This window comes from Gopherus flavomarginatus, chromosome 2, assembly GCF_025201925.1.
Source record: "Gopherus flavomarginatus isolate rGopFla2 chromosome 2, rGopFla2.mat.asm, whole genome shotgun sequence".
Classification (NCBI taxonomy): domain Eukaryota; kingdom Metazoa; phylum Chordata; order Testudines; family Testudinidae; genus Gopherus; species Gopherus flavomarginatus.
Genome location: NC_066618.1, coordinates 146,603,728 through 146,629,379, shown reverse-complemented (window position 1 = coordinate 146,629,379; position 25,652 = coordinate 146,603,728). Strand labels below are relative to the sequence as shown.

Genomic DNA, 25,652 nt, shown 5'->3' with positions numbered 1-25,652 from the left:
GAGATCATTGTAAGATGAGCACAAATGCTGGATGTTCTGCTGAGATCATCAAAAACGAACTAGTTAACAGAGTAGATATTTAAACTGTTGGGGGTAGCAGTGAGAGTTCAAGTATCTCTTTTCTGTTGGTGCTTGTAGTGAATGCACAATGACCTTGAGAAGAGATAAGCACCTGCTATTTCCCACTTCAGTGGTATCAGACCCTTTTAAAGATGGTTGTAAGCCAGCACTGAAAGCTTGAGTTGCTGATTGCTTATTTGTACAGCATCAGCAGCAAACAGCCTAGGTCAGATTGCACCTGGCCAGGTGGGAAATATTAAAACAAAACAAAAATAGGTTTTGAGAGTGTTTCATGTTTGTCATTTAAAACCAACCCCAAGTTTAAAAGTGAGTTATTGGAAACTGAAGCATGAGGCTTGACTCTGGTCTTGCTGTATACTACTGTACAGAAATGTACATTGATTCAGTGAAGTCAGTGGAATTACACAGTTGCGATCAGAATAAGGCCTTTGTCCTGAACTCAAAGCCCACATGGTACTGCCTCCTCTTTTATCGCAAGATAGTTAAATTTAGCAAGAATAACTGCAGAACTAGTAAAGGTGCCTTATCTTGTAGGGAACAAATCTATTTATAAAGTTATCTTGTCTGACTGTAAAGATTTTCAAATAAATTAGGTTTGTGCTGACATGTTGATATTGCTAAACACATACAATAGTCTTCCAGTTGCAGCTGCATCTTACAGTGAATATTGCATTACACATGTTATAGTGCAGTCATTGTGGCCCTGATTAAGGAAAGCACTGAAACATGGGCAAGTCCATCCATATGCAGGAGAACACTTAATTATACTCTTACCTTTAGTGTGTGCTGAAAAATAAGCATGTGGCCAAGTGCTGTCCTCAACAGAGGTGTTTCCTGAATTGGTGCTTATCATATATATTTGTTCATAAGCCAAATTTTTTTAGTAAAAAAGGGAAGCACCAGAGAAAGAGGTCAGCTTATGAATGGGTATAGAGAGGGAGAGGTCGGACACAGCTCCTCCCCCCAACAGAGGGAGTAGGGAGAGACAGCACAGCCAGCAGAGCCAGAAGGGAAGAGGCGGGTCCAGAGTCTCTCCACTTCTGGCCATGCTGCTCTCCCCGCAGCCTCCGATTCTGAAGCAGCTACAGCTCCAGAGCTGGCACTCGCGCCCCCATACCCCCAAAGCAGACTGTGGCCATGCTGCCCAGCCCGCCGGAGCACGCTGCTGCTGTGCCACTCAGCCATGCAGGAACATGCAGTTGCCATGCCGCCCGGTCTGGCCCGCCTGAGCAGGCAGCGGCTGCACCGCCCAACCTGCCGGAGCAGCTCCAGCCAGGTCAATGACATCCTCCCCTGGCCCTCCCCAGATAAGGTGGGAAGGGATGGCATGGGGTGTTTGTGGGGGTCCCAGGCTAGGGGTGGCGTCATGTGGGGGGTGGTCACAGGGGTTACTCCACTGACTCTCAGCTTCTCCCCCCAAAAAAATTTCCCCACCAGTTGCTGTCTCAGCCCTTCAGGGTAAGCAGCTGGTGCACTGGGATACTTCGTTTACTTAGATTTAACTCAGTGCCTGCGAACACTCAAGGTAAACAAACCATCTCGGCCCACCAGCAGCTTATCCTGATGGCCTGGAAGCCAAAGTTAGCTGACCCCTGAATTATAGGGTTGTCTTATGAACGGGGTATAAAACATTTCCATTTTTACTTATCCATCTTGGTGGGAGGGTCAGCTTATAAACGAACTGGCTTATGATTGAGTATATATGGTATATTAGTGACTAGCAAACCATATTGGAATTTTCCATTGACATTTACTGTTGATATTAAATATTTATATTGTCGTAGTGCTTGAGGTCTCGACCATGTCAGGACCCCATTGGACTAAGTGCTGTACAAACATATAGAAAATCAATCCCTGTTCCAAAGCACTTACATTCTGAAATATAAAACATAAGAGGTGGATGAGAATAACAAAGGGAGTCATGGTGACAGCAGGGGAGATGGGAATGACAAAAGTACACAAATCTTAGGATCAATAAGCACAGCTTGCCACCTGACTAACTAGAAATAGACTGAGACAATATTGCGAATTCTTGAGATCTTTGGTGTGCTTTTTCTTAAAGACTCAGCTCCTGGAGTCATGAGATTCAGTTATGGGACTGCTGGCTTTAATTATAAAAAAAAAAATTATGACAAAATTTGTAGTCTTTACAGCTGCAGAGGAAATCTTGGGACATGAACTCAAAAGACTGAAAACCAAGATGACAAATAAAAAGAATCCAAAGCTTATTATTTCTGAAGCCATATGAATTGTAAGCCTATCACATGATTTTTGAACACTTGGGTTGGTAAGATGACCACACTCATTTTCATGTTAATTACCAACCACTCCATCAGATGGTCAAATCTCTCTATCACTACTCACATGTACTGGATTTGAGCTGAGATGAAAGAACCTTTGCAAATCTTATTTTTTCAACTAGAAATGAATGTTGGTATGGATTCGAGTAAACCAAGCAATAAATAAATGTGTCATGGTTGTATTACTTGCATCCAGTAAAAATAATTTACCTCCAGAAGTAACTGCATACTGTATTAAAATAGGATTAGTAAGAAATAAGGCCAGATCTGTCTGTCTGTCTCTCTGTCTGTCTGTGTATGTATGTATATAAAAATGAGTGTGTTCCAATTTTAAATAAATGAGGAAATCTAGTTACAAAACCAAGTAATTCTTGACTAGAGTTTGGGTGTGTGTGTTTTTTTGTTTGTTTGTTTGTTTTGTTTTTTACTTTTTATATGTTTTACTAATGCTGCATTTTTTTCATTTAGAGGTACATTTTTCATGTCTGTGGGTAATTATATTTTAATAGATTCTAAAGCCAGAAGGGACCACTGTGATCATCTAGTGTGACCTCCTGCATAACACAGGCCATAGAACTTCCTCAAAATAATTCATAGAGCAAAGCTTTTAGAAAAACATCCAATCTTGATTTATGTAGGACAAGTAAAATATGTATTTTTAGAATGTGCTATGGCAGGGATCGGCAACCTTTGGCACACAGCCCACCAAGGCAAGCGCAGGCTGAGGGATGTGCTGGCCACCGCTTTCCGCTGCCCCCATTGGGCTGAACCTGCAGACACAGCAGGTAAACAAACTGGCCCAGCCTGCCAGGGTACTTACCCTGGTGGGCCATGTGCCAAAGGTTGCCGATCCCTGTGCTATGACATGCATTATTGCTGCATGCTTGATAATGCAACAGAATGGAACACACTTGTGATTATGGGAAAAAATAGGCTCTAGCGCTGAGGTCAATGAGACTCCACAATGGGTTCCTGGGCCCATAAAGGTCCATGTGCAGTATCAGGGCCAGGTCAGATCAGGTATAGTGCTGTCTCTTCCCTAATGTCTTCTTTTTTTAAAAAATCAATATTGTTATTAAAAGGCAGCTGCAGTCCTTAATGGAAAAATTGGGGATGAATTGGTGTACTTAAATTAAACCTTTGTGACAGGAGGAGATAATGTTTTGTTTAATTGGATAATTGCTGGTTTAATTTAAATCTAAATAACCTTCAGCTTTGTTTGTCAAACAGAAATAATTAGGAATGGGTTAGATGTTTAATTCCTGTCTAATACTAACAGCATCAGAAACTTCATTGGAGAGCATATGTAAAGTATCATAATCTTTACTTTAAATGGCTGTTTAAATGCTTCATATGTTCTGTTTATTTTTATAAATCTTTGAATAGATGAATCAATCTTCCTGTATAATAATGAAATGTAATAATTATACACACACACACATATTCATACACACAGCAGGAAAAGCAGCTAAAGGTATATGACACCAAAACAAAATGGTCATGGTGATGATCAATGCATAGTTTGCTGGCTTCACAAATTTAATTAATGCTGGTTATTTCTGGCATTATTTTATTATTTATTATTATTTATTATTTATTATTTGTATTATCATAGCACCTGGGAGCCACAGTCATGAACCAGGACCCCACTATGCCAGAAATGATACAAACATAAAATGATACAAAAAGACAGACCCTGGCCCAAAGAGCTTACAATCTAAGTTGTGCTTACTATCTATATAGTCATTATTTAGTTTCCCTTAACATGTATTTCAAGGTACCATTCAAGGAAAAGGTGAAATGACCTGTTAATACCTCTCCAGTCATAGGGTGAAATGGGGGAAAAGGCTGTGCTAGTGTGTTTTGGCTTAAGTGGCTTACAGATTTTTGTAATAAGCCATAAATCCAGTGTTTCCGTTCCGTCCATGATATTAGTGATTTTTGCTAATACAAATGTGTACAAAATATAGATCTTTAAACACAAAGGATAGATTTGGATCCAAACTGGAAATTTTCAGAGGTGTTCATATCAAGACTATCTATATTTCTGGTTTCTTCAATGGCCATCGCTCACACAGCCATCTACTGCACCATTTTACCAGTCATTACACAACCATTAATTTCCCCATACCTTAACTTACACAGCTAACTATTTCCATGCCTCTACACAAGCCACCATTCCATATTTTCATCACTAAGCTTCAGTTATGTTGCTTTGGTTACTTGGACTAATGTGGTTCCACAGTTTAAGGGATTGTATAATGTAACCCTTCTGCCTGTCAGAGCTGGCAGCAACAAGGGTCGGGTTCAATTTCTAGGGGTTCCGTTTCAATAACACAATTCAAAACCAGCTCGAGCCCCCACCGAGTAACCTGGGACAATTACATACCACCCCCCTGGGTGCCGCTAAGAGGCAATACTTCCCCTCTCGCAAGCATGGAGTCTGGGTGTAGCAAAAAGCCTTTTAATAAAGGAGGGAAACAATACAGCATTATGTTGGGGAAAGACCACAAACAGGATTCATAACATAAACCATGAGCAAAAGACCCACCCCCAAGTAAGTTTGGGAGTGTCCTTTTCCCCTCAGAGTCTTAAGTCCAGCAACCCAACAGTCACCCCACCCACAGTTCTGTCCTTATTCAGTGCAGCACCCCCCCACACACACTACCCCGAGTTTACCCCCCAGCGTGGGCGGAAGGGGAGAAGGTATGGGAGCACCTTATATGCTCCGCTGCTCGTGTTGACAGCCAATTGCCATGCCTCTCTGTGAGCTTCTGCTGCAGTCTTCACCACGAGCCACTCCTCCCCACCAGCCACCCCACTAGCCACTCACAGTATGCCTTCAGGTCCCCTCCCCCCACACTTAACAGAACTCTCAGTAACTTCAGCTCTTTACTGATTTTATCTGGTAGTAGGGAAGGCTCAGTGCTGGTGCACCACTAGCCCAAATTAAGTCTAATGCTTAGACCAGTGTTTCTGAAACTGGGGTCGTCGCATGTGTATGGGAAGCCCCTAGCAGGCCGGGCCGGTTTCTTTACCTGCCCCATCTTCAGGTCTGGCCGAACACGTCTCCCACTGGCTGCGGTTACTGCTCCAGGCCAAGGGGAGCTGCTGGAAGTGGTGTGGGCCAAGGGACTTAGTGGCCACCACTTCCAGCAGCCCCCATTGACCTGCAGTGGCAAACCACAGCCAGTGCAAACCACGATTGACCGGACCTGCAGACAGGGCAGGTAAACAAACCAGCCTGGCCCACTAGGGGCTTTCCCTATGCAAGCAGTGACCCCCATTTGAGAAATACTGGCTTAGACCTATGTACTAGTGATTTCAGCTTTGCAGCATGTAACAAGACTCTTGATGAAATCAAATTTAGCTCTGTTATTACACAGTGGAGAGAAAGGGTCAAAGGGGTGTTTAAGGTCCTCAGAAGGGTCCAATGCTACCAGATACAAATACTTATCCCCAACCTCTCTCAGCTGACTGGGTTTTGGAACCCATGTCCTTTGCCTAGTGAGTGCTACTTAGTTGATGGCGAGTCCCTCCATCATAAAATGCCAACTAGAGTTCTACTGTCCTTGATTCACGCAACCAGGATAACAACACTTTATTACTCCTGCCCCAATAACAAAGAGCCCAGGGATCACACAGCAGCCTAAGTGACCATTTGGGCAAGCAGTTCCATCATGCTATGCAGGGTGGGTGTGCCCATGCAGACGAGATCTGCCCCTGTAATCCTTTTCCACAGCTCTCCACTAGATATCAGGGTAGAGCCAGTTCTGCCGCTGCTTACAATAATAAAAAATGAAACTAGCAACAAGTGGCAAAGACTGAGAAGATTTAGGCATGGGCTGTATAAAAAGGAGGTCAGCACTCACATGCGAAGGTTAACAATGAAGAGTATACACCTAACACTGTTTTGCAGCCTAAACCTGCACTGTAAAAGCCTAAACCTGCACTGTTTTGCAGCCTAAACCTGCACTGCATCAAAAGAGTTAGTCTGCTATAGGAATTTTTGTCTGTACCCTTAGATAACCTTATGAAATTGGCTAATATAACCTTGCATATCAGAGTATAACAGAGGCTGTATCTGTTAGTTTGGAGTCTGATTTAGGTTTTTTTTTCCTGCTTTTAGAGCTTTCTTTTCTTTTCTTTTCCTTTTCAGAACTGTTACTGAATTCAGTAGGCGCACAAATCCATGGGAAACTTAATTATTCAGCATCCATTTTGCAGCTCCTGCGCATTTTATAAACTACATATAATCTTGGCAGGAGCATCACAGGCCTTGCACACCTTACAAAATGTGTATGAGTATATGAGCAACTTAATTATTCAGCATCTGTATCAGAGTTCCTTTGCCCTTTATGAAGTGCATTTGGCCTTTTGCCTACCTCAGGAAATGTGTACCAGCCCTTTTGAAGTTATGTTGACTTTCAGCTGTCATGAATGGAGCAAGAGTACATCGCCAAGGAACAAACACTGGTAATCCACATTACTGCCTGAAGACCATTTGGCAATTGTGCCACGACTCTTATGTACCTTATGAAGTATAAGGGCTGACATACTTGCTGAAGTTTTATGCACTTTCCAGTGTAATATGCCCCATAAAGTGTGTGGGAATAATTAACATGCTGAATAATTAAATTGTCTGAGAACAGGAATGGACTTTGTAAGGCTGTAACACATTTGTTAAGTTTCTGAAGCAGTAAAGACCTCATTCAGCAAAGTACTTAAAGACTTGTTTAACTTTGAGAAATTCTGAAGTCCATCCCTGTTCAGTAAAACACCTAGGCCTGTACTTGTTTTACTGAAGTTAGTGATACTTCAGCATGTGCTTTACTGGGACCTAGTAGTCCATAGTGTTCCTGAGAGATTCATCAGATGCCAGTTGTGTGTTATTAAGTTCCTATTCCAGAACATAATACTCCAGCACATCTACTCTTTTCTCAGATGTTATGAGTGTTCTTGTTCTTTTAAAGTTCAGTCTTGTCAAAACCCACTGCATGTGGTAGAAATGTAACTGTTTTCCAGTAAGGGCATAAAAGGTGTTTATATAAGTTAAACAAGTTGCATTTTGCAAAAGAAGAGCTTGCTCCTGCATTAGGTTGTTAGCAACTGAGCTTGCTTATAGGTATTCGTGTTGCTTGTTTGGTGGCAATCACATAAGGTATAACCCAGGATTTGTATTCACATGGGGTTAAATGATATGGAATACCAAAGACAGAATCCTGACCCTCCTAAAGTGGAGATTCCTTTATTAGAAGGATAGCACAAATTCATTAACAGAGGCAGCCAGAGACTTCTTTCATCAGTCAAGCCTTGACAATGTTCTACTGAAGCTAGGAGGTATTGTAGAAGAACTTGATCTCCATCAGCAATTAATTCAATCGGATGACTGTATGGTGCATAATAAACCTGTGAATTCACTGTTCTAGCAAGTCATGAAGTCAAATACCATGACTTTATTTTCAAAGGGAGTGAGCAATTGTATGACCACCCATTACATTTATTGCTAAGATAGCAGTAATCTTATCTCATTTTTAAAGTCATGCACTAATTGCCTGTGAGACTCAGAAAAATAATTTATCCCAGATAAACTCAATGTACATATGCATTACATAGGTGACTATATGTATTGTGGTGATTTTTACCTCCTCTGAAGCAGAGTTTTAGCTACAAGATAGCAGCCTAAATAAGATCAGATGCTAGAGTGGATGAAGCAAATCCTGATCTCATTTGGCAAATCCTCTATGGAAGGCATTCTCTCTGTTTACTGGAGTTTATTATAAAATAATGAATTGACTAAGGATAATCTATTAATTTCCAAGTACATTTAGCAAAGATATTTAACAAGCATCTCCATGATAGCATGATACAGCTGATATTTTTCACACCCAACTCCCCAGTGGTACATGTCCTTTTGTTGCATATATCAGTAGCTGATGGTATGATATGTGTGTTATGATAGGTGATAGATTCTAGCGTTCCTTTTATTAATCATTGTCTTTATTTGCTGTCATACAGAGAAATATTCATGATTTTCTGCACTAACAGTGTTTGCTGTAAGAAATCTTTAATTTTACATATGGGAAAGATTTGCCTAAACAACGATGTGACTTTAAAAATTATCTCTATGTTACTGGGATACAGAGAGCAAGAGAGCTAATTTGAATAATGCTGGGAATGAATCCTTCATGTGTTCAAAGCTTCATGGCTTTTGGAATACTCAAGAATTACAAAGAAAACACGATAGCAAAGGAAATTGGCATGGATGCAATCATTTGTAGTTACTGTACAGTAAATTCAGTTCACTCCAATATTTAAACAAAGCTGATGCTCTGAGTTGAGGGGAGGGGTCTATTCTCTTTCCCTTTAGCTTTGCTCAAAGAGCAGAAAAGCAGGTAATAGAAAATAAATAAAAGCCACAAGAAAAAAATGGAATGAAATAAAATTACTCTTGGACACAGTGATAGAAAAAGTGCTCTCTCAAATTTTATGTGCACTTTTCAACTCGGACTAGACAAGGATAAATGTCTTTTCTTTCAGTGCAGTACACTTTGCAACATATAAATCAGATACAGAATAGCAAGCACTTATTCTGTAGACTAAACTGCTTTCTGTAAAGTTTAAAGCAATGAAAGTCAAGATCAGCTTATACTCTTGTGCACACCCAGCAGATCCTAGTCTTCTCTCTCGCTCTCTTGGCATCTGATTTTCACGCACCATCTGAGCTGATGTGGGGAACATCAACAATAACACCACCACCAATAGCAAACAGCTGTCTGGATGTCGATCTATAGTTCCACCACCTACACAACTATTTGCTTATTTTTTAAATGGCTTGTTATTTGAAATCTAAGTGAATTTGGAACTCAATGGGATTAAGCCTAGGTGATGCATCTGGTTAATGTGCATTCACTTTTTCTGCTGGAGAACTTGGTTCATTTGAGATTAGTTATGGTTTATCATATTTAGGGAGATGCTGTGTATCTACAAATCACCTCATAGTTTGTATAGCTCAAAATAACTAAAAGTAAGTGCCAGGTCTGCCTGTTGTCCACTAATGGATTTCATCAGCAAAATCAAAGGACAAAACAGCTTGATGAAATAAATATAATGGACCAGATCCTCAGTTAGTGTAAAACAGCATCACTTTATTGAAATCAATGGCGCTACGCTGACTGGTGATCTAGCCCATTGCTAGTATGGAATACAATGAACATATTTTTGACAACTGAACTTGAAATGCTGCAAAATATAACACTTGCAAGGTGTATTGCTTCTGAACGAAACACGTTAATTTGCAGTTGTGCTTCTCTTCCAATTTAAGCTTCTTTTCACTCAACCATTCTCTCAGAAACTTTTATTTTCTTTTTCTCTCCCTCCATATACTTTATATTTTTCTCCCATGGCCATTTTTACACACAGCAATTTTTCATTCCTCTCTGGTAGAATGGAGACTCATAGCTACCATGTACAGTGATGTCTGGTTCATAATTAACCTGTCATGGATTCTCCAACTGGCAAACAGGAATCACAGTCTGCCATCCCTGATCCAAAGCCAGAGGAAGGGGCAGAGAAATGATGGTTGGTGTGGCTCTCCCTGTTTGCAAATTCCTGTTTCCAGACCACAAACATTTGGCTTGTGTCATTCCCTCCTTTGTCATAGCTGCTAGAACAGCTCAGCTCACATGATACACATACAAAAAAAAGCCTTAATTTCAGTAACATACATGTCAGAAAGTGTTGCAATTCTCAGTGCCATTGGCATTACTGAAACTTGGTGGGATAATACACACGACTGGAATGTTGGTGTGGATGGGTATAGTTTGCTCAGGAAGGATAGACAGGGGAAAAAGGGAGGAGGTGTTGCCTTATATATTAAAAATGTACACACTTGGACTGAGGTGGAGATGGACATAGGAGACGGAAGGGTGGAGAGTCTCTGGGTGAGGCTAAAAGGGGTAAAAAACACAGGTGATGTCGTGCTGGGAGTCTACTACAGGCCACCTAATCAGGCGGAAGAGGTGGATGAGGCTTTTTTCAAACAACTAACAAAATCATCCAAAGCCCAAGATTTGGTGGTGATGGGGGACTTCAACTATCCAGATATATGTTGGGAAAATAACACTGCGGGGCACAGACTATCCAATAAGTTCCTGGACTGCATTGCGGACAACTTTTTATTTCAGAAAGTTGAAAAAGCTACTAGGGGGGAAGCTGTTCTAGACTTGATTTTAACCAATAGGGAGGAACTTGTTGAGAATTTGAAAGTAGAAGGAAGCTTGGCTGAAAGTGATCATGAAATCATAGAATTTGCAATTCTAAGGAAGGGTAGAAGGGAGTACAGCAGAATAGAGACAATGGATTTCAGGAAGGCAGATTTTGGTAAGCTCAGAGAGCTGATAGGCAAGGTCCCATGGGAATTAAGACTGAGGGGAAAAACAACTGAGGAAAGTTGGCAGTTTTTCAAAGGGACGCTATTAAGGGCCCAAAAGCAAGTTATTCCGATGGTTAGGAAAGATAGAAGATGTGGCAAAAGACCACCTTGGCTTACCCTTGAGATCTTGCGTGACCTACAAAATAAAAAGGCGTCATATAAAAAATGGAAACTAGGTCAGATCACGAAGGATGAATATAGGCAAATAACACAGGAGTGCAGAGGCAAGATTAGAAAAGCAAAGGCACAAAATGAACTCAAACTAGCTATGGGAATAAAGGGAAACAAGAAGACTTTTTATCAATACATTAGAAGCAAGAGGAAGACTAAGGACAGGGTAGGCCCACTGCTCAATGAGGAGGGGGTAACAGTAACGGGAGACTTGGAAATGGCAGAGATGCTTAATGACTTCTTTGTGTCGGTCTTCACTGAGAAGTCTGAAGGAATGTCTAGTATAGTGAATGCTTATGGGAAGAGGGTAGGTTTAGAAGAGAAAATAAGAAAAGAGCAAGAAAAAATCACTTAGAAAAGTTAGATGCCTGCAAGTCACCAGGGCCTGATGAAATGCATCCTAGAATACTCAAGGAATTAATGGAAGAGGTATCTGAGCCTCTAGCTATTATCTTTGGGAAATCATGGGAGACAGGGGAGATTCCAGAAGACTGGAAAGGGGCAAATATAGTGCCCATCTATAAAAAGGGAAATAAAAACAACCCAGGAAACTACAGACCAGTTAGTTTAACTTCTGTGCCAGGGAAGATAATGGAGCAGGTAATCAAAGAAATCATCTGCAAACACTTGGAAGGTGATAAGGTGATAGGGAATAGCCAGCATGGATTTGTAAAGAACAAATTGTGTCAAACTAATCTGATAGCGTTCTTTGATAGGATAACGAGCCTTGTGGATAAGGGAGAAGCAGTGGATGTGATATACCTAGACTTTAGTAAGGCATTTGATACGGTCTCGCATGATATTCTTATAGATAAACTAGGAAAGTACAATTTAGATGGGGCTACTATAAGGTGGGTGCATAACTGGCTGGATAACCGTACTCAGAGAGTAGTTGTTAATGGCTCCCAATCCTGCTGGAAAGGTATAACAAGTGGGGTTCCGCAGGGTTCTGTTTTGGGACCGGTTCTGTTCAATATCTTCATCAACGATTTAGATGTTGGCTTAGAAAGTACGCTTATTAAGTTTGCGGACGATACCAAACTGGGAGGGATTGCAACTGCTTTGGAGGACAGGGTCAAAATTCAAAATGATCTGGACAAGTTGGAGAAATGGTCTGAGGTAAACAGGATGAAGTTCAATAAAGATAAATGCAAAGTACTCCACTTAGGAAGGAACAATCAGTTTCACACATATAGAATGGGAAGAGACTGTCTAGGAAGGAGTATGGCAGAAAGAGATCTAGGGGTCATAGTGGACCACAAGCTTAATATGAGTCAACAGTGTGATACTGTTGCAAAAAAAGCAAACATGATTCTGGGATGCATTAACAGGTGTGTTGTAAACAAGACACGAGAAGTCATTCTTCCGCTTTACTCTGCGCTGGTTAGGCCTCAACTGGAGTATTGTGTCCAGTTCTGGGCACCGCATTTCAAGAAAGATGTGGAGAAATTGGAGAGGGTCCAGAGAAGAGCAACAAGAATGATCACAGGTCATGTTCTCAAGACCTTTAAAGGAAGGCTGAAGGAATTGGGTTTGTTTAGTTTGGAAAAGAGAAAACTGAGAGGGGATATGATAGCCGTTTTCAGATATCTAAAAGGGTGTCATCAGGAGGAGGGAGAAAACTTGTTCATCTTAGCCTCCAATGATAGAACAAGAAGCAATGGGCTTAAACTGCAGCAAGGGAGATTTAGGTTGGACATTAGGAAAAAGTTCCTAACTGTCAGGGTAGTTAAACACTGGAATAGATTGCCTAGGGAAGTTGTGGAATCTCCATCTCTGGAGATATTTAAGAGTAGGTTAGATAAATGTCTATCAGGGATGGTCTAGACAGTATTTGGTCCTGCCGTGAGGGCAGGGGACTGGACTCGATGACCTCTCGAGGTCCCTTCCAGTCCTAGAGTCTATGAGTCTATGAAGATTTTTCTGTTTTATTCATTTCCATATTGTTTTTTTTTCTTCTCCTATTCCTCAAATGACTTTAAACCTACATTTGAAAGCAGCTTTAACTGACCAAAGTATAATGGCACAGCAGGATGCATGTGAACTAACCACTTTAATTTAAGTGATGAAGAGAGAGACATTAATTATATCAGGGCAGCAGCCATTATCGTTTCATTTCACAAACAAAGGGGTGATTGACTCACAGCAGCGGGTTGATAAGCTGCCTTTGAATCAAATATCTAAACAGTATTGTTAAATTTATTCACCTAAATTTGGGTTATTGCTGCTTATGTACTCTATGTATCATGTATCAGAGGGGTAGCCGTGTTAGTCTGGATCTGTAAAAGCAGCAAAGAATCCTGTGGCACCTTATAGCCTAACAGACGTTTTGGAGCATGAGCTTTCGTGGGTGAATACCCACTTCCTCAGATGGGCCTCATCCTCCCTGATTGAACTGACCTCGTTATCTCTAGCTTGCTTGCTAGCATATATATACCTGCCCCTGGAAATTTCCATTACATGCATCTGAGGAAGTGGGTATTCACCCACGAAAGCTCATGCTCCAAAACGTCTGTTAGTCTATAAGGTGCCACAGGATTCTTTGCTGCTTTTACAGATCCAGACTAACACGGCTACCCCTCTGATACATGATACATAGAGTACATACTCAGCAATAACCCAAATTTAGGGTTAGTCTATAAGGTGCCACAGGATTCTTTGCTGCTTCTATGTATCATATGACTTTTAAAAACAAACTCTGTATTTGTGGATAATCTAAGCACTATACCCAGATGTACAAACACTTTTCTCAACCTATGTATTACATAATTTTTTTTAACATTAGCTTTAATATTTTTTTTATACCTAGCACACAATGGGAGGAGCACGCTATGCTAAAGTGGTGAGGTAATTTAAACCCCACCTATAAGGTAGCTAGATGTAGGGTCAGCTACCCATTACCTCAGAGAGGAGCAGGGATGGGCTAAAAAAGCTTAGGAAGTGGAATCCATTTGTGTGAGTGCTTTTTCTAGCTCGCAAACCATGACCTCCTCCTGAGTCACAAGGACCTAGATTCAATTTCAAAAGAATGGGCTATAAATGTTAATAAATGTCTTCACCGCTTCCTTTGTAACTCAGCTTCTTGCCCCATTACTGAGACCATTTAGCTAGTTCTCAGTAATGCATTTTTGGTATAATTTACTTTCACTTTACATGTTTTCTGTATTGTGTTTTGCCTTCTACAATGCATAATATAAATAAAGCTTATAGCTGACTGCACGGTTTAAGAAAATTCACTCTGAGGCATTTTGAAAGTTTGTTTCCAGGCTATGTCCATTAGAGCAGATCTGCTTACCCCGTATTAGATGGGTCTAGGAGTATCTAAAATGTCCCCCTTTGTTTAAGTCTGTGGCAAACCAGGGAGTTCAGACTACTGTGACATAACTTTGGGCATCCATTAAAGTTTTCTAGCTTCATCTTAAATATGAGTGTGAAACCGATGTCAGCATGTAGAAAAGAAACCTGATGATATTATTTATTGTTACTATCGTGGTAATTCCTGTCCCCACAAACAGGGATTAAAGCCCGATTTTATTAGGCACTATTCAAACAAACAACAAAAAAGCTGGTCCTTGAGCCAGAAGTCTTGTAGTTTGGGTTTTTATCCCATTAGGAATAAACAATTACCATTCCAACAGGCTGGCAAATGTGTGGAACTGTGAAGCAGAAACTAACTGAGTTCCAGCCCTAGTTTTCCCTCTGAGGACAGGTCTACACTAGAGATTTACAGTGATGTCGGAGAAAAACTCAGTTCTCGCTTTTTTGTTTGGGTGCAGCAGATTCAGATACTTTATTCTGTTTAGCAGCTACAACAGGGAGAGAGTGCACTAGGACATAGGGTCTCCCCTTTTTAGACAGGTCTCTCCACAGGTAAACAATTACAGCAAGCATTTATACTTTTGTTACAGACAATAATAAGCAGCAGGTGCATTTTGTTTATACTTATACTTATATTTTATCCTAATATCTTATTTTTTTTACTTCTAAAAAACACCAATCTATCTACACATTATCTACACAAAATCAAAACAACTTTTTACACAATTCTCTTTTGCTCGCCTCACACAATTCTTGCTTCTACAAATCTTGTGTTATTAAAATTACAATTAGCCTAACTTTTGCTAATAAAAACTATCATGCATTAAAATCCCCTACAAATCCCTATCAATTCTTTCTATACTTCCACAATGGCACAACTGCACAGATGCAGCTGCACTGCTGTAGCACTTGTAATGAACATGCTCTAAGTCTGCCGTCGGCTTAATAACTCATCCTCCATGAGAGGCAGGAGCTATGTCAATGGAAGAAGCTCTCCCACCAACATAGCGCTGTTCACACCGGCAGTTAGGTAAATATAACTACATCACTAGGGGTCTGGATAATTCACATCTCTGAGAGATGTAGTTATACCCATAGGCTCTGACTCCGTGGGTGTTCTGTGCCCCAGGCCCCCCGCCCCAGCTCACCTCTGCCTCTGCTTCGCCTCCTCCCCTGAGCAGGCCACTGCGTCCTGCTTCTCCCCACTCCCTCCAGCACTTGCTTTGCAAAACAGCTGTTTCACATGGCAAGCCTAGGAGGGAGGTGGGAGAAGGAGGAACGCAGTACACTGGGGGAAGAGGCAGGGCCAGGGTAGGGATTTTGGGAGGGATCCAACAGAGGCAGGGAGGGGGTGGAGTTGGGGGAGGGGCCAGATGTGAGCTCTCATCAGTGCCATCAAAAGTTGGCACCTATGGTTATACCGAAGTAATTTTTATTGTAAACCAGGGCTCTCTCAGTAAAATAACTTAGACCATGTCTACACTACCACTTATGCTGGCAAAACGTATGTTGTTCAGCAGTGTGAAAAAACATCCCCCCCCGTGCAACATACATTTCACCAGCATAAGTGGTAGTGTGCATAGAGCTATGTCAGCAGGAGAGCTTCTCCCACCAACATAGCAACTGCTGCTCGTTGAGGTGGTTTTACCAGTTTCACCGTAAACCATTGTTTCTGTAAATCAACAGCACATTTGAGCACTTGCAATAAAATAAAAGTAGGATTGTTGTTTAACAAGAAATTAGAGCAAATGATGGAAATAAATGGTTACAAGACAAAGTAAAAAACAAACAAAAAAAACCCCATGGATCTACATGTATCAATAGTTCTTTCCTAGCTAATAAAGTAACCCCCCACCCCAATTCAGTTGGTTGCAGAGCTGGCTGGTTTCACAGGAACAAGAATGCCAACATTCATGAGCTCCCTGGCCATGCTCCACAAGGGGCTTCCTCAGCAAATGGCTCACCAATGCTTCTCCCTCCCTGTGTTATACTGAAAACAGTCTTTTGGTTTACAGTCACAGACAGGGTGAATCTCTCTCTTGTTCTAAAGTTCCTGCAAGTGGTTTTGATTGTTTGTCATTTATTGGGAAACTGCCAGAGGCAAAGTCCTAGTATCACACAAGGCTAAACAATTGAGCTTTGCATTGTGTCACTGGTTAAATAGGACAAGGGGAAACTTCTCCCTGCCCAAAAGGGCCATCACCGAGGCTCGTTATCCACTAGTGACTACTTTTTTTTATTACTAAAAATATTACCTGTACATACATCTTGCAATTATTATAAGCTTTCTCTAGATACTTTATGGGTAAATATCCTGTAAGATGTGTGTTTGGTGTAGTGAGACTGTGAAGTCTGAGGTGAGAGATGTTTGTAAAGAGCAGGCGGCCCTTTGCCAAGTGGTTGCTGTGTCAGGGTATAATGAAAGTACTGTAGTTCACAGTAGGGAGTGTGCTAAATGATTACTATTTGAACATTGAAGTCAAAGGGGTTGCATGGATGTAAGTGAGGGTAGAATCTGACCTTAAATGCGTTCTAATTTCAGCTTCCTGGCTTGCTTAGAATCAAGTTATAACATAGTAAATTCATTATGCCTTTTAAACAAAGTTTGGAGTTTTAAAAAACCTATCATCTAAAAGCAAAACTCAGTCATAACATCTGCATGTGTGTAAAAGCCAAAGGAATCTCATGTGTTTGACACACAATTGCAAATCAGCTCATGTTTGCTCTAAACTAGGCCGAGGTTTGCTTAAAGTGGTAGCCAACCTTCTGATGAACTTGGTTTTAGCTTTAAATTTGTAGTCAAAACCTGGTGCATTTGAGCTTTTATGGTAAGGAATTTGCATGGCTCTAATTAGTTAGGATTTTGAAATACTTCTTTTCTAGATATTAGTAACTGATACAAATGATCTTTGGTATATTGCCAGCCATTTCCTCTTATACCTAAATGACATTAAGAGGGCACAAAATAATCTGTCTTCCAGCACAGAATGACACATTAATATTCCCCCCCCACCTTCTTTTTTTCTTTTGTTAAGCTTCATTCTGACTTGGACAAGGGAGCGGGCACTGTTAAATACACCCTCTCAGGAGATGGAGCTGGCACAGTGTTTACCATCGATGAGACCACAGGGGACATACACGCCATAAGGAGCCTTGATCGAGAAGAAAAGCCTTTCTACACACTCCGTGCTCAGGCTGTGGACATAGACACCAGGAAACCACTGGAGCCTGAATCAGAGTTCATCATCAAAGTGCAGGACATTAATGATAATGAGCCAAAGTTCCTAGATGGTCCATATGTTGCCAGTGTACCGGAAATGTCTCCAGTGGGTGAGTAATAAATATACACCTCTTGATAACTAACTAGATCCTACTTACTGGTTTTCAATGTTAACTTCCTACTGAGGAAGCTGCAGGGGAAATTTAGCTGCTAAAATTCATGGTTAGAACACAGAAAATGGCTGGGTTTGTTCTTAGGAATATACAGATTTCAATTTTATTTTAGCATTATCTTCTTACATTCAAGTCTCTTCTCTTCCCCACAGTTAATACATAAGTGGCTACCAAGGGATTTAAGTCATAGCCTGCACGGAGAAGGATTGGGGGCAAGTATGTTTAGGGCTGTTCAGCAATAGGAGCCAGGATAAGTCAAACAAAATGGGTCCGTGGGCTTTGTGAGGAACACAAAAAGGAAGGGTGTTTTGCACATTGTAGTGTGCTCTCTCCTTGCACCAGCTCAGTTGTCCAGAGCAGAGGCTTGGCATAGAACCATAGCACCAGGCTATCTCCTACCCCTGCTCCACATGAGGGTGCTAGTTTCACACAGTTTTTGCACTTAGGGTGATTATGGCAGGTGCCTGTGCAGTGGTACAATGTGGAAAAGACTCTTGCTGCTTGGTCCCCACTACTTTGTGCATCCACTGGAACACAAACTGTGCTCACATCATGATCAGCTATCCATACAACCTGGGGATAGAAACAAGGATTTCAATTCAAACAAGAACCAGTTTCTCTCCCAAGGTAGCACTACCTGACCAACAATAATTTTGCTTAGTTCTGATTTATGGGGTAGGGGGAAGGAGCTTTCACATATCCATGTATAGGTTGCCTGGTTGTTGCTGTTTATTACCCCCTGCACTCACTCCAAAACCGCTTCCCCTTTTCCTAGCACATTCACAAATCAGAGTTGCTCATCACCTCCTAGGCTATAATTTAAAACTCCAAGTATGAACAATTGGTAAGGCTGTCTGTCAGGGTCTCTTTCCCACTTTGAACTTTAGCATCCAGAAAGTGGGGACCTGCCTGTTCCCTTCTAAGCTTAATTCCTAGCTTAGATCTTATCACGCTGCCACTAACCCAAAATATAGTGTTTGAGTACACTCCATGTCCCCCAAAACCTTCCCTGGGGAACCCAAGACCGAAACCCCCTGGGTCTCAAAACAAAGGGAAATAAACCATTCCCCCCTCCTTTCTTCCTCCCAGATTTTCCCCTCCCTGGGTTACACTGGGAGATCACTGTGATTCAAACTCCTTGAATCCTAAAACAGAGAGGAAATTCACCTTCCTTACCCTTCTCTCCCCCTCTCAGATTCTCCCTGAGAAGGAGACAGTGATCCTAACACAGAGCGAAATTAACTTTTCCCTCCCCCTTCTCTCCTTTCCCCCCACCAATCCCTGGTGAGTCCAGACCCCATCCCCTGGGATCTCACACAAGAATAAAAACATATCTATCAGGTTCTTAAAAGAAAAGCTTTTAATTAAAGAAAGAAAAAAGTAAAAATTATCTCTGTAAAATCAAGATGGAAAAATGTTACAGGGTCTTTCAGTTTCACCTAGACCAGAGGGATTCCCCCTCCCAGCCTAAGTATACAAGTACAGCAAGCAGAGTTAAAATCCTTCTAGCAAAATACACATTTGCAATAAAGAAAGAAACAAATGCCTAATCCGCCTGCTATCTAGTACTTACACTATTGAATAGAAGAGACTTTTTCAGAAAGACTGGAGAAATCTGGTTACATGACTGGCTTCTCTTAATCCCAAGAGAGAACAGAGAACAAAGAAAAACAGCACACAAAAAAAAGACTTCCCTCCACCCAGATTTGAAAGTATCTTGTCTCCCGATTGGTTCTTTGGTCAGGTGTCAGCCAGGTTCACTGAGCTTGTTAACCCTTTACAGGTAAAAGAGACATTAACCCTTAACCATCTGTTTATGACACTGTCTAACTCTGAAACTGTAGAGACGACTTTTCCTGGCCCTCTAACCAAACAGCGCATATAATGGAGACTGGATAGACTATCATGGGGGCAAAAAAAAAGGTTAGCCAGCTACCTAAATTGTCTTATGGAATTAACTGGGATGTATATGAAATTTGTGTATGTGATATGATCAGGCAGTCAGCTCATGTTATCATCCTGACCTAACAAGTGGGTTCAGAGAAGTTCACTGAGTTATAAAAATATACATGCAGTTCGATTAGTTAATAATAGAAAGGACTGGTTAGATTTTAAGTACAAAATATAGTTCCCATGAGAGGATGTATCAGATAGTAAATGGATGCTAATAGGATATGGTCTTACACCAAAGGACAAAAAGAAATGATGACCAATATCACTGTTTGCATGATTAGGGAATTCTTTTCCCTTATTGGTGAAAGGTATGTTTATATAGAAACTAACAAAATAGAACCAGATGTCTTGCATGAGGAGCTGCCTTCAGGTTCTGCTGTGCAGTATGTCTATTACACTGCACTAAATACCATGAGCTAGATTCACAAAGGGGCTTAGGTACCTAACTGCCCTCGTAGGTGCCCATGTCCAAAAAATAGGCACCACTGACATTCAAATACCCACTGCTCTGCTGCCGCCTAATCCAGTAAGCACCTAAATCCTCATACATGCCTAAATTTCCACTGGTATGGCTGTCCAAAGCTGCTGAAGTTCTGACAATGGTCCTACAGCTAATCTGAGTTGCTCGCAGCTCTGGGACATGTGTAAGCCCCATCAGGATTCTCAAACTAGGTGTTTCCCTGCCTATCTTGTCTCTGGGGACTGATCCAACAGGCATCTGCTGAGCAGGCCTAAAAATTTCCTAAAAGACAGCTGGGGGCAAGCAAGTCTGGAATTTTTAAGGCTGGTCAATGGATATGTCCCAGAATACCCAATAGCCCAGCAATTAGGGCATTCATCTGGGATATCAGAGACATACATTTGACTTTCCACTGTGCCTACAAAGAGGCATTCTCTGCTGGTATCCTCTTATCAGGACTCCGTGTTCTCCAGTTGTTTTCTCTGCCCCTAGACGATAAGATCGTAGCAGCTCCAACTGTACTTTAAAAGGAGAAGTTAAAAATTGTTTTCTTCTTTACCACTGTTCCTGGTGGATTTTCATACATGTCCTAAGCACACACTTTCACTTCAGTGATTGTTACTAAAGTGAGTCACAATCCTCAGCTCCTAGATTCCCAGAAATTGTCCAGAAATGCCTTCTGTCATTTATGATTAGCCAAGAAATTGGGACTTTTCTTCTCAGACGCAAATCTTATCACTGTTATTGGTGCTCTGTGGATACTTCCTGAGACAAACCTTGAAGACCTCTTGGAAATTTCAACTGTGCAGGATGTGGCTTCCTCTCTTCTAAGTAGAGTCCCCAGACAAGAAGATTATACACTTGTCCTTTGACCTCTGCCCTGGCCACTGGTTCACTTTTAGGTGAAATAAGATTGGATACCATGTACAAATCCCCCAATGGTCACAGCTTCCATTATCATCTTATATACTCAACTATTAAACTGCATTGAGATTAAGCATTTTGTTTGACTCTGCTTGTAAGCTCATTGATGCAGAGGACATGAGGATAGTACACTCATTCGCAGGCCTTCTCCCCTGGAATTCTCTTCAGCTGGAATTTACATTCTACAAACTGCTATGCACATTGAAGACTTCCTTTTTCCTTGATACTTTCCCATCATAGCCCTTGTATGTACAGTAATACATTTCAATTAATGGATTTCAGTATCTTTTTTCAGTGTTGACAGTTGATGATTTACATAACAAGTTAAAAGTGTTTATTCATAGTGTTTTATGGTGAAGAAGTTCTCGTAGAAAGGACAACTGAAGACTTAAGTTCCTTAGGGAAATACTTTTCAGAGGGTGCCAGAGTTTCTTGTTTCCTCTTTGGTTACTAATATTATTGCCTCTCCAAAATTGTAGTGGACTACGAAGTATCTATTCTAAATTGTTGTACAACCTACACAGAAAGAAGATTAGAATGTAAAACAAATATTTCAGAAATATATAAATTGTCATACTAGGTCAGACCCATTGTCCATCCACTCTGATATCCAGTCTCTAACAGTAGTCAGTACTAGAAGTTTCAGAGGAAGGTGCAAGAAGTATTATTTATTTATTTATTTTAAAATAGTAGAACACTTTCAGAAGTTTCTGTTTTTAAAGACTTTAATTATTAAGTTATAGAGCTCCACACATAACAGAAAACAAAAACACAGCAAAACAGAACCAACACATACAGACATGTACAAGTAAGGGATGCAAAGATATCTGGAGGCAGGGCATGTGTGTGTATAATTGAGCCCATTTATAAGAAAATATTGCCAGTGTTGTCCTTTAAGTTTGTGGTTTTATTTATTTGTTTAATTAAGTACAGGTGTAGGGTGACCAGATGTCCCGATTTTATAAGGACAGTCCCAATATTTGGGGCTTTTTCTTATATAGACTCCTATTACCTCCCAACCCCATCCTGATTTTTCACACTTGCTGTCTGGTCAACCTATACAGGTGACAGTGGGAATTATTCTGCTTCCGCAACTTTTAATTAATAAATATCTAAAAATGGGAGCCCTAAAATATTTATATTATTGTTTTACTTGAAAATTCTATTTGGTATAGCTTTAGTACTCACTCTGTATCATGACTGTGATAAAGCAGGACTCACCACCGTGGTGACTCTTGCTGGCCATTCTGGGAATTAGCTCTCGGCCCTTGCAATCCGCCTTCAGCTAATGGTGTCATGTCTGCTGTCACTGCTGTCTCCACTCTTTGGACCTGCATCATCCCTGGACTGCAGGGTCCTCTTCTGGGCATGGTCCTCCAGCTGTGTCCTCACTTTGGTATCTCCCCCGCTGCAGGGGACTGGCAGTCCTTAGTCCTGCCACTTGCGTCAGCGGCCAACTGCACTCCAAGATCCAGCCCCTCTCCTCACGGGCAAACTGCAGTCTGGATACTTGCCACTCTCCTCATTGTCAAGTGGGAGACCCAGGTGCACCCACTACTCTAGGTCTCTACCCAGGGACCCTATAGCTGGCAGCTACCTACTGCCCTCCTCCAACCTGTTCCCTATTTTCCCTGGGCCACTTCCCCCGTAGTCCTAGCACCATCTTAGTCCTTGTAGCAAGGCCCCAGCCTGGCAGTGGTCAGCCAGCAGCTCACCCTCACCTTCGCACTCTGCTGCCACTGCCCCTGCCCAGCACTGCTCTATCTATGACACTTCTTCAGGCACTGTCATAAACAGATAGCTAAGGGTTAATGTCTCTTTCACCTGAAGCACCTGACCAGAGGACCAATCAGGAAACCGGATTTTTTCAACTCTGGGTGGAGGGAAGTTTGTGTCTGAGTCTTTGTTGGCTGTCTGCCTGCTTTCTCTGAGCTTTGGAGAAGTAGTTTCTACTTTCTAGTCTTCTGTTTCTAAGTGTAAGGACAAAGAGATCAGATAGTAAGTTATATGGTTTCTTTTCTTTGGTATTTGCATGAATATAAGTGCTGGAGTGCTTTAATTTGCATTCTTTTTGAATAAGGCTGTTTATTCAATATTCTTTTAAGCAATTGACCCTGTATTGTATCATCTTAATACAGAGAGACCATTTGTATGTATTTTTTCTTTCTTTTTATATAAAGCTTTCTTTTAAGACCTGTTGGAGTTTTTCTTTACTTCAGGGAAATTGAGTCTGTACTCACCAGGGAATTGGTGGGAGGAAGAAATCAGGGGAGATCTGTGTGTTGGATTTGCTAGCCTGATTTTGCATTCCCTCTGGGGGAATAGGAAAGTACTTTTTGTTTCCAGGATTGGGAACAGAGAGGGGGAGTCACTCTTTTTGGATTCACAGAGCTTGTGTCTGTGTATCTCTCCAGGAGCACCTGGAGGGGGGAAGGGAAAAAGGATTATTTCCCTCTGTTTTGAGACTCAAGGGATTTGGGTCTTGGGGTCCCCAGGGAAGGTTTTTCAGGGGGACCAGAGTGCCCCAAAACACTCTAATTTTTTGGGTGGTGGCAGCAAGTACCAGGTCCAAGCTGGTAACTAAGCTTGGAGGTTTTCATGCTAACCCCCATATTTTGGACGCTAAGGTCCAAATCTGGGACTAAGGTTATGACATGAGTGGCAGTGGTGGGATATAGACAGAATCCAGAAGCCAGTAGGAATATTATATTTTTCTCTTCTCTGCTAAGGGCTTTTTAGCAGAGAGAAACAGTTGGTTTTAAAAGGGAACCAGAGAGAATTTTTTTTTTCTGCTCTCTCTGGCAGTTTGTGGCTTGCATGTTAAGCGAGAAGCCATTAAGAGACTGTTAAGGGTCTTTTGTCACACAATAGCACTCCCATTGAGAGTCATTACCAGCACTATATAAATGCAAATAAAGTGGTTTTTCAGGTTTACTTAACATTGAAAATTAGCTAAAGGCACTGTTGCTAGGCAGACTTCAGGAGGCAACAAAGAACCTGCAGTTCAGAAGATAAACACCGGAGGGCACCCCAACACAAGAAAACAGGAATCATGACTTCTAAGGCAAAAATTGAGGCCGAAGAGCAATTCAAAGAAGCTGAACACAGGCGACAACTGGAGCTGAAAGAAAAGGAAGAAAGCATCAAACTGGCAGCCTACCAAAGAGAACAGGCAGCCAAAGAGGCAGCACACAAAAGAAAACTAGAAGAAGAAGAGGTGGCCTACCGAAGGAAACAAGCAGAAGAAGAGTTGGCCCACAGAAGGAAGCAAGAAGAAGAAGAGGCGGCCCACCGCCGAGACATGGAAAAACACCAAAAAGAAATGGAAAAACAACAAAAAGAGAATGAAGAGAAGGAAAAACAGAGAAAACATGAACTGGACTTGGCAAAAGCTGGGCTGCATGTGCCAGCCAACCCTAACAACCCGGCGCCAATTATTGCTCCACAGCACAGGAAATTTCCCACCTACAAGGCAGGTGATGACACCGAGGCCTTCTTGGAAAATTTTGAAAGAGCCTGTCTTGGGTACAACATCCCCGAAGACCAGTACATGGTAGAATTAAGGTCACAGCTCAGTGGACCTTTAGCAGAGGTGGCAGCTGAAATGCCTAAGCAGCAAATGAATGACTATAAACTTTTTCAAACCAAGGCCAGATACAGAATGGGGATAACCCCAGATCATGCCCGTCGGCGCTTCAGAACCGAAAAGTGGAAACCAGAGGTGTCATTTCCCAAACACGCCTACTACATTGCAAAAAACTATGAGGCCTGGATAACAGGAAACAACATTCAAACCTTGGAAGAACTGCACCTCCTCATACAAATGGAGCAGTTCTTGGATGGTGTTCCTGAAGACATCACACGGTACATACAAGATGGAAAACCCAAAGATCTCGCTGAGGCGGGGGAGATTGGAGCCAAATGGATGGAACTGGCAGAAAGCAAGAAAGCTACTGTCAAGGGGAACGATTACCCCAGGGGGCACACAGACCATAAACCCTACAACCGAGGACAGCCAAAGACCCCACCTACCACCCAAGTAAAGCCACAGACACCCTACCCTTCCACCTCACCAGTCTCCAGTAACTTACCTCGGCCCAGTGACCCATCAGATGGAAGATGCTTTAAGTGTAATGAACTGGGACATATCAAGGCCAACTGTCCCAAGAACACCATGCGAGTGCAATTCATTACACCACCATCACACCAAAGATCCCCAGGCCCGGATGCCTCTCAAATACCCTTGGAGCGAAGGGAAAATTTGAGAGTGGGCGGAAAGAAGGTTACTGCGTGGAGAGACACGGGGGCACAAGTGTCAGCTATCCACCAATCCTTCGTTGACCCCAAATTCATCAACCCAAAGGCCAAAGTTACAATTTACCCCTTCATGTCACAAGCTGTAGACTTGCCTACAGCTCAACTGCCTGTCCAGTACAAAGGCTGGTCAGGAATGTGGACTTTTGCAGTCTATGACAATTATCCTATCCCCATGCTACTGGGGGAAGACTTGGCCAACCAGGTGAGGCGGGCCAAGAGAGTGGGAATGGTTACACGTAGCCAAACCAGGCAAGCTTCCAGACCCATTCCTGTTCCTGAACCATCCACAGACGCCCCGTCT

General features: G+C 41.8%; 1 protein-coding gene across 2 annotated transcripts in view; it reads left to right on the top strand.

Annotated features, from left to right (window-relative positions):
• CDH12 (cadherin 12) overlaps positions 1 to 25,652 on the top strand; it is a 919,272-nt gene that overhangs the window by 730,001 nt on the left and 163,619 nt on the right. For both annotated transcript variants that reach the window (XM_050937418.1, XM_050937417.1), the window contains one exon: positions 17,340 to 17,634. In XM_050937418.1, coding sequence (XP_050793375.1) covers positions 17,340 to 17,634 — 295 coding nt within the window. The remainder of the gene's footprint in view (positions 1 to 17,339; positions 17,635 to 25,652) is intronic.